General features: G+C 53.6%; 1 protein-coding gene across 1 annotated transcript in view; it reads left to right on the plus strand.

Annotated features, from left to right (window-relative positions):
- The window catches only part of FBXW4 (F-box and WD repeat domain containing 4), an 80,969-nt gene extending 65,706 nt beyond the window's left edge, over positions 1 to 15,263 (plus strand). The window contains exons 6-9 of the mRNA XM_060034215.2: positions 4,059 to 4,124; positions 13,171 to 13,311; positions 13,844 to 13,985; positions 14,186 to 15,263. Of these exons, the coding sequence (XP_059890198.2) occupies positions 4,059 to 4,124; positions 13,171 to 13,311; positions 13,844 to 13,985; positions 14,186 to 14,305 (469 nt within the window). The 3' untranslated portion in view covers positions 14,306 to 15,263. The remainder of the gene's footprint in view (positions 1 to 4,058; positions 4,125 to 13,170; positions 13,312 to 13,843; positions 13,986 to 14,185) is intronic.
- Positions 15,264 to 15,452: the final 189 nt, after the last annotated feature.

Genomic DNA, 15,452 nt, shown 5'->3' on the forward strand with positions numbered 1-15,452 from the left:
TTGTTCACTTGTCCATTTGTTCATTCAGTAAGCATTTGAGTTTTCAGTATGTGTCAGGCATGATACTAGGTGCTAGGGAGAGAACTTACGGGGCACGGGGTGTAAAATCACCTGGGCTCTGGAATTAAGACTAACTGGGTTCAAATTCTAGTCCTACTAGTTGCTTGCTATGTGAGCTAGAGCAAGTTACGTTACCTTTCTGTGTCTCAGTGTCCTCGTCTGTCAAATAGAGAAAGTGGTACCTGCTACATAGAGTTACAAGGATTAGACAGGGAAATGCTTTTGAAACACTTGCTCAGAACCTGGCACGAGGGCTTCCCTGGTGGCTCAGTGGTTAAGAATCCACCTGCCAATGCAGGGGACATGGGTTCGAGCCCTGGTCCAGGAAGATCCTACATGCCGAGGAGCAACTAAGTCCGTGCGCCACAACTACTGAGCCTGTGCTCTAGAGCCCGCGAGCCACAACTACTGAGCCCGCGTGCCACAGCTACTGAAGCCCGCGTGCCTAGACCCCATGCTCCGCGACAAGAGAAGCCACCGCAGTGAGAAGCCTGCTCACCGCCAGGAAGAGTAGTCCCCACTCGCCGCAATTAGAGAAAGCCCATGCGCAGCAATGAAGACCCGGCGCAGCCAAAACTAAATAAGTTAAAAAAAATTTTTTTAAGTAAAATGGCTGAGAGCCTATTAAAAAAAAAAAGGGAGGGGCTTCCCTGGTGGCGCAGTGGTTGAGAGTCCACCTGCTGATGCAGGGGACACAGGTTCGTGCCCCGGTCTGGGAAGATCCCACATGCCGCGGAGCGGCTGGGCCCGTGAGCCATGGCCGCTGAGCCTGCGCGTCTGGAGCCTGTGCTCCGCAACGGGAGAGGCCACAACAGTGAGAGGCCCGCGTACCGCCAAAAAAAAAAAAAAAAAAAGAACCTGGCACGCAGCAAGTGCTCAGTCAATTCCTAATGTAATTAAGAGGGTCTAAACTAAGGCAGAGGCAGCAGGGTCAACCTTCTATTCACCGTGCCCACACCCAACTAATTTTCCTTCGTACTTTCCTCTCCTCTGTTCTGTATCTTGCTGTTTTCTATTCCTCAACTTGAGTACCAGAACCCCTAACTCTCCTGGTCTCTCTGATGTGAGGGCTCCTACGTCTACTTCTTGGGCCTGATGATGATCTCTGTGATGCCAGGTTTGCCTGAGTTGGGGCCAGGAGGCCAGTACGGTAGGTTGGGGATCTGGGCAGGGTCTGGGACTGGATCCCGGACCAGAAATTGTAGAAGGCTGGCTTCTGATAAGGGCTTTCTGGTCCAAAAAGAGTAGAGTTTGTGGAGTCAGAATGACTTTTAGACCCTCAGGGTGAGAGAGTGCATGCACTTTTGTGAGAGCATGTGTGTCTATGCGTGTGTTGACATTTTTAGGTATTGCTGGTACTTCTCATCTGTTATCTGGTTGCACTGCTTATGAGGGACTTCACTGTTCCAACGATGTATGACTGTGTCATGTGTCATTCAGGTCTGAGTCTGGTGATTTGGGAATTACTTCTCTAAGAAGCAGAGGGACCCCCCCCTCACAGCTCGTGTGACTAGCTTGCCCAGCCTTGTTGGCTGTGAGCTCTGGAAGGCCCTTTCAGTTGAGGCCTACAGGTTTGTTTGGGGCATCTCTTTGGGGCCAGGCGCCGTGCTGGGCACTGGAGTACACAAGAGCCACCAGACAGTCCATGAGCTCAAAATGAAGATGGGAAGATAACCCCCCAAATACCATTTGTCTCATGAAGGTGAGATCAGGGTGTGGCAGGACTTAAGAGGAAGGCCAGTCAAGCCACCAAGCAGCCAGCAGCTCCTGCCTCTGCCTGTTCAGCACAGGTTTGTCATCCCTGTCCCTGGACAGTCCCTGTGGTTTGGATGTGAGACTTGGTGAACGTTCCAAGCAGGACCTGGCTCCAAATCTGCTTGACTGTTGCATACATAGTTTTTTTTTTTTTTTTTTTTTTACTGAGTGTTATATTTGATTACACCCTTAAGCCCTCACATGCCAGGGAGACTCTCTACTCTCCCTCCTGTTCCTCCTCCCTGCTTCACATGGTTAAGCAAGGGAAAAGGGCAGCTTTTGGAAAGAAATGTTCATGGCCGTCATGTCCAGGCAATCAGGAAAGGCCCTCCTCCTGGAGGCAGAGGGCCGGGGCCAGGCCGGGTGGGCAGGGACAGAGGGCAGGAGTCCAGGGCCAGGTGTTCCCATCCCCGGCCCGGCCTGCTGGGGCTCAGAGCTGTGGGAGCGGCAGGGATTCAGCTTACAGGTGCCTCCCATCTCTCTCCATTGACTTACCTTGGCGCTAAGTTAGGCCTGTTGCCTGTCAGAGGCCTGCCATAGGCCTCCTTAAGAGTTGTCTGTATGTCTGTGCTGGCGCCCCTCACCTGGCCCCCTACTCCTCAAAAGTCTGGAGAGCCCAATTGCCCGCTCGAATGATTTCTAAGTGGCTATTATGTTTCCAACCCAAAGTAATTGGCTTTACCAGTTATTAATGGATTACCCTCAAGAGAAAAATGTTGGTGGGGGAGGGAAGTGAGGATAACAGCTGGCTTTGTAGTTTGGGGCTTCAGTGTCCAGTGGCTGCTTCCCAGGCTGGGAGTCACTTGGGGCATGATGGAATGGCTGTTTTAGCATGTCACTCTAGTTTAGTGGCTGCTGGCATGCCTATGGGTTGAGAGGAAGCTGGGAAGACCGAGCATGTCCCTAGAGAAGTCTTGACTTGAGGCATGGATGCTCCAGGGTGGTTCATGTGGCCTTTTCGTCAGCCTGGGGTTGAAACATAGATCCCTGCCCTGCAATTTTGATTGTAAATCAGTGGCTTGGCCAATGCCTGCCCTAACATCTCCCCATCAGCAACTAGCAGGCCAACCCCCCGCCAAGCCAAAGCCATCGGCTTCTCAGAGCCCCAACTGCGGAAATCCACCTCCCCACGGACGTGCTTGGGATCAGAGAGCCACAGGTGCTGGGCAAGGCCAGGGCCAATGGACTGCTGTCCCACATTGCTAACATGTCATTAGTATGTCCTGTTCCTCCCCCCATGCCCAGACGTGTAGGGACATGGCCCTTCCCTGCCCCAGGGCTCCTGAGTGACATAACTGCTTTCAGCTCTCTTGTTCCAGTTTAGATTTTCAAGCCCAGGGTTCCTGCAGGCTCCCCCTCCCAACCCCTTCCAAATCCTCTAACAAAGGAGTGGTCTGGCGTGTGGGTTCAAGTTCTAGTCCTAGCACTATTGCCAGCCTGGCTCATTGCACAGATTTCTTCTCACTGGGTTTGGGCCTCCACTTAAAATGAAACTCTGCAGATTGTATATGTTGAACTTTTTAGGGGTTTAAGAGAGACTCTGGGAAATACTGAGTGTTCCTTCTCTCCTGCCTCTTGGCAGTGTCTGTCATTATCCTTTAAACTCTGTCTGACTCCTATCCCACTCCACAGCAGTCCTGGCTGCCTGGCCCCTCACATTCCCTACTTTCCCACCCTCACCTTTTCACGTTGTTACCCACCTTTCATAGTTCGCCTTTTCTCAGTTTGGTGCCTTTATACCTACCTGGTGCTTGTACCATGTTACCATATTCCCCCAGCTCTTAAAACCTTCGGTAAAGCCCCCCAGCCTCCCTCACCTCTGACCAGGGCATCCCCTTCTGGCACCCAGCAACCTATTCCCAGGAGACCATTTCTGTGGTGTGGCATTGTGAACTTGGTGTTCATACAACCGAAGCCCAACAGGCTTGCTCTCCCTTGGCCTCAGTTGTACATCTAGAGATCCATTTTTATGGTGGGCAGAGACTACCCAACCAGATCTAAGCAGCAAACTCAGCTATTGAATCCATGGGTCCTCTGGCCAAGCAGCTCTGGGAGGTTACAGCCCTCACTGTGCTTCCATATGGTTTTCCCACAACTTCTCTGATGGCTCTCTTGGCTGCTTCTCTCATCCTGGCTTAACCCCATGATCCCCTGGAGAATGAGCACAGCACTTCCAATTGTATAGCCATTTCCGCCACAAGTTCTGACAAGCCAGACCTAACTGCTCTCCTTTTGTTTGGCAGCTCCTTTGTGACAGGGACAGCCTGTTGTGGGCACTTCTCACCCCTAAGAATCTGGGACCTCAACAGGTAAGAGATTCCTGAGCCCACCATGGCTTCCAGGGTGGGCGGGGATGGAGCGGTTGGGAAGCAGAGGAAAGCTGGCTGAGCCAGCCCCTGGTTCAGTTGGCCGAGTGGTCCAGGAGGATGCTGGAAGGACCCTGCCCCAAAACCCACTGACAGCCTCCGCTGTGGCACCTTCACACATGGAATCATTTGTTAGCTTGAGGAGACTGTTGAAGTAATTTATAATAGGTAAATAATTTCATGTAGAATTTATGGTAACAACAACAAAAGTCTGGATGCATGATACTTCTTCTCTAAGGAGTGCCTGACTATGTGGCTATAGAAAATCCCATCTATCCTCAGAGACGGTTTTTCTAAAATAAAGAAATTTTGGAAGTGGCCTACAGATCCGTAAGAACAACAATACAGAACAGTTAGAATATATCCAGTTTTTGTTCACAATTCTCTGCCTTGGCAGGCTTGACACATTCCCATCTGATTACCTGCCATTCTGTTGGGGTTTTTTTAATCTTTCATTTTGACATAATTATAGATTCACAGGAAGTTACAAAAGTAGGAAGGCAAGGTACCTGTGTAACATCTTACATAATATCAAGTCTAGGAAGTTGACATTGGTACAGTCCATAGACCTTTATCTGATTGTACTTATTCGTGTGGTATGTGTGTGTGTACGTATTTCTTTGCAGTTTTATCCCATGTGTAGAGTCATGTAACTGCTACCGCAGTCAAGATAACTGTTTGTTCCATCAGCACAGAGACCCCTCATGTACCCCTTTATAGTTGCACCCATCCTCCTCCCCTCCTCCACTCCTTCTTGCCCTAACCCCTGGCAACCACTTAGGTGTTCTTCATCTCTGTCATTTAAAAAGTAATATAAATGAAATAATATATCTAACATTTGGAGATTTGCTTTTTTTTTTTAATATACTGAGCATAATTACCTTGAGATCCACAGAAGCTGATTCATGTGTCAGTCGTGCTTTATTTCTTATTGCTCAGTAGTATTCCCTGGTATGGATGTACCAAAGTTTCTTTCCCCATTGACCAGCATCCACCCACTGAAGGATGTTTGAGTTGTTCTCAGTTTTCTGACTATTGCAGATCAAGCTACTATGAACATTTGCGTATAGGCTTTTGTGTGGACATATATTTGCAGTTTTCTGGGATTAATGCGGGGGAATACAATTGCTGAGTCATTAGTAAGTGTGTGTTTAGTTTTTTACCTGTCTGTCAGACTATTTTGAGTATCTTTACCACTTTATATTCTGACCCCAGTGTCTGAGAGATCTAGTTTCTTCACATTCTCAACAGCATCTGGTAGTGTCACTATTTTTTATTTTAGCTATTTTAATGGATGTGTTATTTAATTGTGGTTTTAATTTGAATTTCCCTAATAGCTAGTGATGTTGAACAAGGTTCCTTGTGCTTATTTGCCTTCTGTATATTCTCTTTGGTGAAATGTCTGCTCATGTTTTTTGCCCATTCCTAACTAGATTGTTTGCTTTTTCACCGTTGAGGTTGCAGAGGGGCATTTCTGCTGAAAGTCAGTTTTATTTAGTCACATAGCTGGACCTTATGCTTGGCACCAATATTGATCTGGGCCTGGGATGGCGGACAAGCTGGGGCAGGGAGGGTGTACACCACCCCACCGTGACCCAGCTTTATCTGGAAGGTTGAGTCGTCTTCGGCCTCTTCTGCCCGTGGTTGCCTTGGTAGGGATGCTTCTGGGCACAGATTTATGGTCAGGATGGCGTTCTAAGGCACCAGCTGCCTCAACAGCATTCTCTTATGAAATCCCTAGACCTCACTAACCCTAAACACTGGGTCTTTACAGAACCCAGAAAGGACCCGAATGAAAATGGGCACAAGACAGCTATGGCCTCAGTTCTCACAGAAGCCAGACAATAGCCATTGCACCCTTACGCCAGCCTGAGGCAAGGCCGCCCTGGGCATCACTTGGCTTTCCCTTCTCTCTAGCTCCCAGACTCCTCTCCTCACCACTGAGGAGCCAGGCCTTGCTTAAACATCTCTTCCATTCCCAGGGAAGCCTGGACGACCAGTGATGCAGGGACTGAGGGAAAGATGCCCTGGTAGAGGCATCTGCTTTCGGTGGGAGGAAACGGATGGACAGGACGACTGTCTGTAGCTGTCTTTCCCAGAGAAGCCCAAGCAGATAATAAAGCCATGTAGAAAATAGGATTAAGGTAATGAACAGGCAGGACAGAGTTTGATCTTTCAATAATGCCAAAGCCTGACTGACAGGCCAATCTGGAAGGTGGAGCAACATCGTCGGCAGGACTCAGTTGCGGGGCGGTGTTCCGTGCTGGGTGGATTCTTTGCTTTTAACCTGTCACCACTGAAACTTGAGGAGTTCTGGGATTTTCTCTTTTATGTGTGTGCTACAACTTGCGGGGGAGGAGTACTGGAGGGGCAGTTTTGCTCAGAGCATCATCGCCCCTCCAGGGGCTGCTCTCGGGATGATGGTGGGGGCTGGGACGCGGCTCAGAGGCAGCCTGCTGGGCACCAGCACACCCTCATCTGTGTCTCTCCCAGTACTGGTCCTCAGGCTGCTTTTCACAGTGCCTGGAGACCTCTTTCAAGGTCACCATGGCTCCCTCAGCCCTTTGTTCATCAGGATTCCTGGAGACTCTGTTCTCCCTCTGGGCTAGGGATGGGGAGGTGCTAGCTGGAGCACACAGGTCTGAGAGCACCCGTGGGCACAAAGCCATTGCCTAGATGGTAAGGAACTTGGCTGTCACCCTCTCCCTTCCTCCTTTCCTGCCCTTCTCTCTCCTAAAGCTGCGGACAGGTCAAAGGACAGGGGATTTCTAACCTGTCTAAATCAGATGGGAAGAAAGATAGAGTCCTTCACCCAATTTGGACGTGCTAGAGTGTTCCTGTTTCCGAGGATAGATGGCATTCAGGCCCAGTCCCTGGCCCCCAAGGGCTCTATCCTGAGAGACTGTGCAGATAGCCAACCACTAAAGTATCCCTAGCTAGGCCCTGAGGAACTGTGCCAAAGCCATCCTGTTACTGAGTTTGGGTCTGAAGGAATTAAGGCCCATCTTGTGTTCTCCATCTGCATTTGATCAGGGCCCTTGGCTCAGCCCCAGGGAAGGTGTTATCTGTGCGGGGCACGCCTCTGCTGCTGGAAGACCCCGGTGGTGGGTGGCGGTTCTGACTGGCTTGACAACACATCAAGCCAGTGATCTTCCCCTGGGTTTGCCCTTGCTGTGGATTTTACCTTTTCTGCCAGGGTACGTTTGAGCTGGATCTACTATTGGTGCCCTGAGACCAGGGCACAACGGGCAACCCCAGTGGCAGTGGGGAGGCAGGCACCAGGATGGAGAGGCCTGTGATCTCAGCGTTGGAGATGTCATAGTGGGTCCAGCTGTGGTCCTAAGCCAGCCTGGGGACTGTTGGGTAAGGAAGTCAGTAGGGGTGGGTTTTGGCGACTTGGCTACTCCTAGGGCATTGAGGATTTGAGTCCTTGGCTAGGTACTGCACTGCTCTGTATGTGTGTGACCATATTCATGGCCCCTGCATAATCCCACCTCATCTCCCCTTCCCCTTCAGGCCCGCCTTATCCCCAGTTCCCCATGACTCCTCCATTTCCATCCTTAGCCCTTAAATCTCTTTCTCAGCAAAGGTAGGGGCAAAGAAGCTTCTCACATATTCTGACAGACACCCTATATTTTTCCCCTCTGAGCTTTTGCTCTAGCTGGCCCCTGTGCTTGGGATACCCCCTCTCTGCCTACTGAAACCCTGCTCATTCTTCAGCATAAATAGCACCTCCACCATGAAGCCCTCCCTGATTCTCACCCCTGTGGCTGGAGTTGGTGACCTTAGAGCATTCATAGGGCCCCCTTGATGGCCACCATGTGGCCTGGTATAGCTTCTCTTCAGGCTGGGAACTTATCTTGGAACCCTGGACTGAACACGGGAGACACATGTCACGGCATCTGATGGTGTTTGGAATGACAACGGGCGCCTGGCTGCAACCCTTTCTAACTGTCTGCAGAAAGAACTGGTGTCCTGAGCGCAGGCTGAGCCGCTCTGAGGGCACCATTAGTGCCCATCCCACCCAGGTGTGGCTTTATCTCTGCCCCCGCCCTCCACCTCCACCTGGGGCAGGGGGCCTGGCCCTCAGTCGGGGTGATTATGGGAATTGCCCCTCTTTAAAGTACCTGCCTTCTCCTTTGAAAGTATTATTGACAGCTTTTCTCATTTTCTTTTTTCTTTACCTCTTTGAGGAACCCTGTAATTTCTTTCTCTTTCTTTCTTTCTTTCTCCCCCCACCCCTTCCCTTTTTCTTTCTTGTCCCCTCTGTCCTCCCACCCCAACTCTTTGAAATTGGCTCTCTGCCTGCTGACACCAAACTGATACTTTGCGTTTCACTTCTCCTTATCCCTTTATGGCAACAGATGTTGAAATTTTGTATCCTTTTATCTGCCCGGCTGCCCCTTCCTGTAATTACGGTCCTCTTGTTAGCAGTACAAAGTGGGCTGCCCGGCTGCCTGGCCTTTGAGCCACAGTGTCTGAACACGTGTGCATGGGCAGGTGCTGGGGCTGTGCACGCGCACACGCATGCATGTGAGACACCTGTGGCTTGGAAAGGGCCCTTCCCGTGCACCTGATGGGACTGGGGTAGGCGAAGCTTCGGTGGGCTTCTCCTGGTCTCCACGGACTCTGTGGTTATATGTGGGACCTGTCTGCCCCCTTGACTCCCTCCTCCCCACCAGGGGGCTGGACGAGGACAACCACTCCCTCCTCTCATGCCAGCTGAGCAGTGAGCACCCGGAGGCCCATCGTGGTCAGGAAGCCAGATCCCACCAGCTTGTGCCCCACACATACCCACGCCTCCAGCCAAGCCAGGTGCCCCAGCCCTGCACCTCTGTTGTTGCTGGCCCTTCACCTGAGCTGCCCCCCATCTCCTGTCACTGCCTGTCACAATCCTGTCACTCACTGAAGAGATGTTCTTTTATCTGTCCCCTTATAAAACTCTTTCATCTCTCTTCTGGTACCCACCGAGCCTCCCCTTGTATTGTTAGTTGGATAGATGACAGACTTCTCTCCCTCCCTGGACTGAAAACTCCTTGAAGAAGGGACTGTCTCCCTCAAAGTCTCATCTCACATCTCCCTGCAGTTTCTATTAGGCGCAATGCCTCGTATACAGAAGGTGCTCAGGAAATGGTTATTGATCAAAGAAAGGAAGAAAGGGAAGGAGAGGGTGGAAAGAAAGAAGGGAGCAGAACCCTCCTATTTTCTTAGTGACCATGTTGGGTCCAGCTTATACCTTCAGGCCATCTGTCCCCTGGGGGCAGAGACGATGTAGGAAGGTGGGGTGTTTGCCACCCTTCCACCCTCTCACCAAAAGCCATCATTGCATTTTTGCAGTTGCACGTGCCAGATGGGGTATCCTCACACCCAAACAGATGCAGGAATGAATACCCATAGAACCTCCAAGGAGCATCATCAGGAACCCAGTGTGTTAACAGTGGCTGTCAATGGTGTGAGGGCCATGGGCATTCTTAGATGTGGGTGAGGAGGTAGAGCCAGGGTTATCTGCCCTCAGGGCAGTTTAGCACAGGAGGACTTTCTATGGGCCACGGCTTGTGCTGGGAGCTCAGGCGGGCCAGGCAAGGGAGGCGTGTGGAGGCCGGGATGAGGGAACTCAGAGGGAGGAAGGCAGTGACGCAGGTCACCCAGCTTCCCTGGCCTGCAGGACCCAGACTGGGGGTAGGGTGGAGGGGGGCTTCCAGGGACTGCCCCTCTGTGCCTAACTCCAGCCTGGTGCTTAGGGCCTCTCCCAGACAGGGCGTCTGGGTCTTCAAGGCCAGTGCCTACCTCTAATTAGCTGTCCCCACAAAGATGGTGATGGGGGGTGGTATAAGTATCTTATTTAAATTTCCTCCTCCCTGACTGTCAGGAAGTTCCTGTCATCCCATTTCCCTCCAGCTTCAGTGGAGTTGCCTGGGCAGCGGGTTGGGATGGGCCAGGGAGATCTGATTCTCTCACCTGATCCCCTCCTCAAGGGTCCCTGGGATGAGGCCACACTCCACTTGCTTTTCCTACCCAGGTACTCTGGGGACTCCTGGGGGAAGCCACACACAGCCAGGTCTCCCCGGCCTGTGTCTCATTCATCAGGCTCACAGGGGCAGCCCCATCTGTCTTTATCTTTCCCTGGGTCAAGAGAGAATTGCTGGAGTCAGGCTGCAGGGAGGCTGGGGTGGAGGCCCCCCAGCCCTCAGTGGCTCCTGGAGGCCCCGGCTTTGTGCGCAGGAGTTGGAAGGGAATGGACTTTTTGTCTGGCCCTCTATAGTGACAGAGCTGGCCCTTGCTCCTGTCTTGGCCTGAGGCTCTAAGCGGCAGCCCCTTTCCCACACAAGTTGTGCGACAGCCAAGGCTCTGCACGCCCCCCTTGCGCCCCCCACCGTGAGAGGCCGAGAGGCATTCTTAACATTCTTTCCAGAGAAAAGGGGTGAAACGTCTGAATTTGGGGGTCACCACGTTATACAAATTGCAATCTAATCGTTTTTACAAGAACACACTTGCTGTAAGAAAAGGAACCCGGAGGAGGGGCTGAGGAGACAAACAGCTTGTTTTTTCCCCCTTCCCCCCAAAGTTTGGGGCTATTGTTGAGCTCATCTTGCTTCCTCCACCAGAGCAGTTGAGCTAGAGTTTTCTAGTTAAATTGGTCCTGTGGTGGGGCCACGAGGGCCCACGGTGCCATTTCTGTTTGTTTTCCCCAATCAAAGCCCCAGCGGGGCTCCTATGGCACCGCTGGGCTGCTATTTGAAGAGACGGGCCATTTCCCAGAGCCTGGTGTGTCAGTTTATGCTCTGAACTTAACCTCACAGGCACTGCACAACAGAGCCTCGAGGGTCCCAGGCCCAGAGGCAAAAGAAACTGTATCTTTTTATTGGCCCATTTAAAGTGTGTGTGGCCCTTTCAGAGAATCAGAGGACTAACATGGCAGAAACTCCTCAGGCCCCGGCCAGGCTGGGCTGGCAGACAGGGGGCTTTGGGGACTTGTCCTGGTCTCCAGGGGCTGGTGCTCGCTCGGCCTTTGGGTCTACCCAGAGGGTAGAGTTCTGTGTTTCTTATTGCACACACTGGCATGACACTTTCCAGCGGTGGCTCAGATGCCCCCCTGCCTGGGCAGGGGCCCAGGGTGGCAACTCGGTCTGGGTGTGGCCCTTCTGCTGCCGTCCCTCAGTCCATGGGTGCCCAGCTCTCCTTCCTTCTGAGCCCTGGGACCAGGGGTGGGCAGGTAGAGCCATGCTGGGCTTCACGCCCCCCAATCTCCACTGCCTTTCATCTTCTATTTCAAACAGACAAACATGAAATTACTTCTACAGATTAAAGGGGAGAGCTCCTCAGTCATTCCTGAAGGCCTCACTAATGGAGGGGGCAGGGCCCCTAAATCTGGAAGGAGGGAGAACTGTGGAGCAAAATAGCCCTGACCCAGTGGACGAGACAGACGGAGACAGACAGAAAGAATATGACCCCAGGCCCTCTCAGGGCTCTGGCTTGCCCAGGGGTGGTGAATCATGGCTGGCGGCCCATGTGGAAAGGTGGGCCTTCTTGGGAGCTGAGGTAGTGATCTCTAGGAGATGCTGGGGAGAAGGCTTTCTGTCTGATCCCTCAGCACACAGAGGAAGAAGCGCTTCTCTTGGAAGGAGGCTGGGGACACGGGTGCTGACTTAAGGCCTACCCCCCGCCCCCCACCCTGACTGGAGAACAACAGTGCTCTCGCTGGGGGTCACCACGCTGCCCTGGACTCGTGGGCAGAGTTGGGCAGAAAAGAACCCACAGCCTCCTCCTTGGTACTCCTTTAGGGAAGATGGCAGCTCCACTGAGGAGAAGGGAGGTTGAGGGTCAGAGAGTCTGTGTGAGGTAGGACTGGAGCTAAGGTCCACATTCACACATGTGGCTGGTGGCCTCGTCTGCCTCAGGCTCTCTGGTGAAACCTGCCTGGGCCGAAGCTGGGCTGGTGAGACCACAAAGTCCTCCCTAACCCGTGCCGGGGCCTCTCACCTGGGTGTCCCTGTGAAGTGTCCACAGCCCAGTTTCTCCCGTCACATCACAGGGGAGAGCCCAGCATCTCTTGGGTGAAGCTGAGGAATTTGGCCTGGAGCGTGTCCCCTTCTTCTTCATTCCCCCCAGTCATTCTGCAGAAACTCACCGCTTCTACCCGTCCCCTAGCCACAGGAATTAGCGGGTACACTTGATGTTGAGGGGTAGTTGCTAGGGCCAGGAGGCCCCCCTACATGGTTGCTAGGGGTCTGGCATTGGGGCGAGGGGTCTGCCCACTGCCGCGGTCACGGAGGGAATTACACAGTCACAAAGAAATTGTTCTTCTCGGTAATCTGCTCTCGGCCACCGAGAGGGGCAAGGGTGGGGGGAGCAAGCTGGAGCCCAGCAGGCTGGTGGCTGTGATCACAGAGGCGTGCTAGCCCCGGGCCGGGGGCCAGCCGGGCCAGGAACACCAGGGACCAGCCTGCTAAGCTGCTTTCTCAGCGATTTCTCTCCCCAGACACAAAGGTGTTTACTTGTTTTAACATCTCCTGGGACTCCCCTTCTCCCTTTGTGTGGTCTTTATCCCCAGTGAGGTTTGAGCCCCAGATTACAGGCAGGAATTAAGGCATTGGACTCAGGCAGCGCAGAACCGCATGACCTGCGGGATCAAGGCGTATAAAGTAACCAAGTGTGTGTGTGTGAGGGGGGCCGACCCCTTCAGCACGGCCCATTCATCGTCCCGAGGAGGAGTGGCTGGGCGACAGGCAGCCAGCGTGCAGGTGTGATGGAGGGGCTGCTGGTGGCTGACTGAGGCCTTCAGCTGGGGGAGAGGCAGGGACTGGGAAGTGGGGAGAGGGGTGGGAGTCTAGGGCATCTCCTCCTTTGGCCTCCCTCCTAAGGGAATCTAATTCTAGCTCAGGAAGGAGAGCTGCATTTCCCCAGGAACTGATGCCATTTGAAGGTTAAAAGGATGTGTGTGGGCCAGGGTGGGACAAGCTCTCATCCTCTGCCCTGCCTCTCTTCCCAGTGGACAGCTGATGACGCACCTGGGCGGTGACTTTCCCCCAGGGGCGGGGGTGCTGGACGTCATGTACGAGTCCCCTTCCACACTCCTGTCCTGTGGTTACGACACCTACGTTCGCTACTGGGACCTCCGAGCCAGTGTCCGGTGAGTGTGCCGGGCAGCAGGACAGGTGGTGAGAACCCCATGCCAGTCCTGGCCCTCCCTCCAGTCCTGGCGGGCCCAAAGGAGAGGGACGGAGACTCCGTATCAGGGGCTGGTAGAGAGCAGCTGACAAGGTCAGATCAAGCTTAGACTCCCCACCTTGGCGGCCCTGGTCCTGTGACCCAGGAGACCATAGCCACGAGGCCCTGGTAAGAGCCTCCTTGGGCGCCATCAGGGTGCTGTCCCTCAGCATTCTGTCCAGCTTTCTCGAGGCCTTTCTTGCCTCTTAAGTCTGGTGACACACAGCAACCACGTGATGCGCAAATGAGGCATAAACCTGCCTGGGGCCAGGGACTTGCTGAGAAAGAGATCTTTACTGAGGAGGCTTTCCCCCATTAAGTCTGGTTTTAAAGGAATTTGGTGATTCGGCATCTCTTTCTCCCAGCCAGAGTGGCTCCCTAAGGCCTCTGGGGAAGCTGGGGTGGAGGTGGAGGGCACCCCCAACCCTCTCCCTGCATCACCTCCTCCCGGACAGGAAGTGTGTCATGGAGTGGGAAGAGCCCCACGACAGCACGCTGTACTGCCTGCAGACAGACGGGAACCACCTGCTGGCCACTGGCTCCTCCTACTACGGTGTGGTGCGACTGTGGGACCGGCGCCAAAGGGCCTGCCTACACGTAAGCGTCCTGCCCACTGCAGGCCTCCTGGATGCCAGGACTTGTTATTGGGGGCTGTGCTGGGAGCGGGTGTGCCTGGAGGGGGTGGGAGGAAGCCTACAGTGGCCCCTGTCCCCTGGCATTAGGCCTGGGAATCCTGGGTTTGGGCTCCCCCAGCTCCCGGTGGGGACGCTCTCGCCACTCCTGTCCCTCCCGTGCAGGCCTTCCCTCTGACGTCGACACCCCTCAGCAGTCCTGTGTACTGCCTGCGCTTCACCACCAGGCATCTCTACGCTGCGCTGTCTTACAACCTCCATGGCCTGGACTTTCAAACGCCGTGACAGGGCCACCCCAGCCTGTGGGCCAGAGAAGCCAGCTACTCAGGGACCTCTGCTGTCTGCAGGGTGCAGTGATACCTCCTCCCCGGCCCCGCCTGTGTTCCTAGACCTGTGACCATGGTAATCAGGCACCATAAGATAAAGGCTGCTGACTCCTGGGCACTGGGGTTACCCAGGGGTGCAATCCCTCTCAGGAACCAGGTGGAAGGAAGGGACCTGCTGCTGCTCAGCTGAGCTTAGCCGGGCCTCGCTTCCCTGTTGGCCAGAGCAAGGATCTGGCCGGGGGAGAGAGGCCCACCCCTTCTTAGAGCCGGGCCAGCTCACCACAAGAGTGAGGTGAGATGCTCCAGCCTTCCCAGTTGGGCCCTTCCTGCCCCTTCCCTGGAAGGAGAGGGGAGGCTGCCAATACTCTGTGACACCAGCCTCCACCTCAGTCAGACCCCACCTTTGACCAAGCTCTAGGGCTGGGGACTCACTCCTGGGGTACTGTGTGGCCTGGTCTTGCTTTGAAACCAAGAAAGGACAAAGGGAACCCTGAAATTTTGAATGAGTTCTGAGCCAGTCCAACCTCAGGCTAGCTGTGGAGACATGCTAAAATGTTCATTTTGTAGAAATAAAGCTTGACTGTTCACAGATCTGGTTCCTCCCTGGCTGGCAAGACCCCAGGGAGAAGGAACAGCAGATTTAAACTTGGGGCTGGGCATGCTAGGGAAGGGTACGATCTCGTGGCTCAGTGTCTCAGAGAACAAACGTTTCTTTTCTTCAGGAAAACCTCTCATTACCCCCTCCACCACTTTGGCCCTGGTGGTAGGGTGGGTGTCGTCTGTGGGGTATGGAGGGGGACGGTGGAAAGGCTCCTGGCTGCTAAGCTGCTGTCTGCCTGCAGTGACCTCCTTCACCCTACTCCAGCGCTCCACAATGCTGCAACCCTTAGGCTGGCTTTACACCCACAGCATCTTAATATCCTGGGCTGTTTCCAGGTTTTCTGCAGTTTAAAATCTTCCTCACTCACCCTTCACTTAGGGTTTACAAGGTAAGGTAGCACAGGGGCCCTTCCAGCCTGGTTTTCCTCTGAGTTTATGCAAACAGGTTGGGGAAGATGCCCTGTCCTGCTGGGGTCAGGGCTCCCTGATCCTCTTCTCCATCTAAG

This window comes from Delphinus delphis, chromosome 16 (genome assembly GCF_949987515.2).
Source record: "Delphinus delphis chromosome 16, mDelDel1.2, whole genome shotgun sequence".
NCBI classification, from domain to species: Eukaryota; Metazoa; Chordata; class Mammalia; order Artiodactyla; family Delphinidae; genus Delphinus; species Delphinus delphis.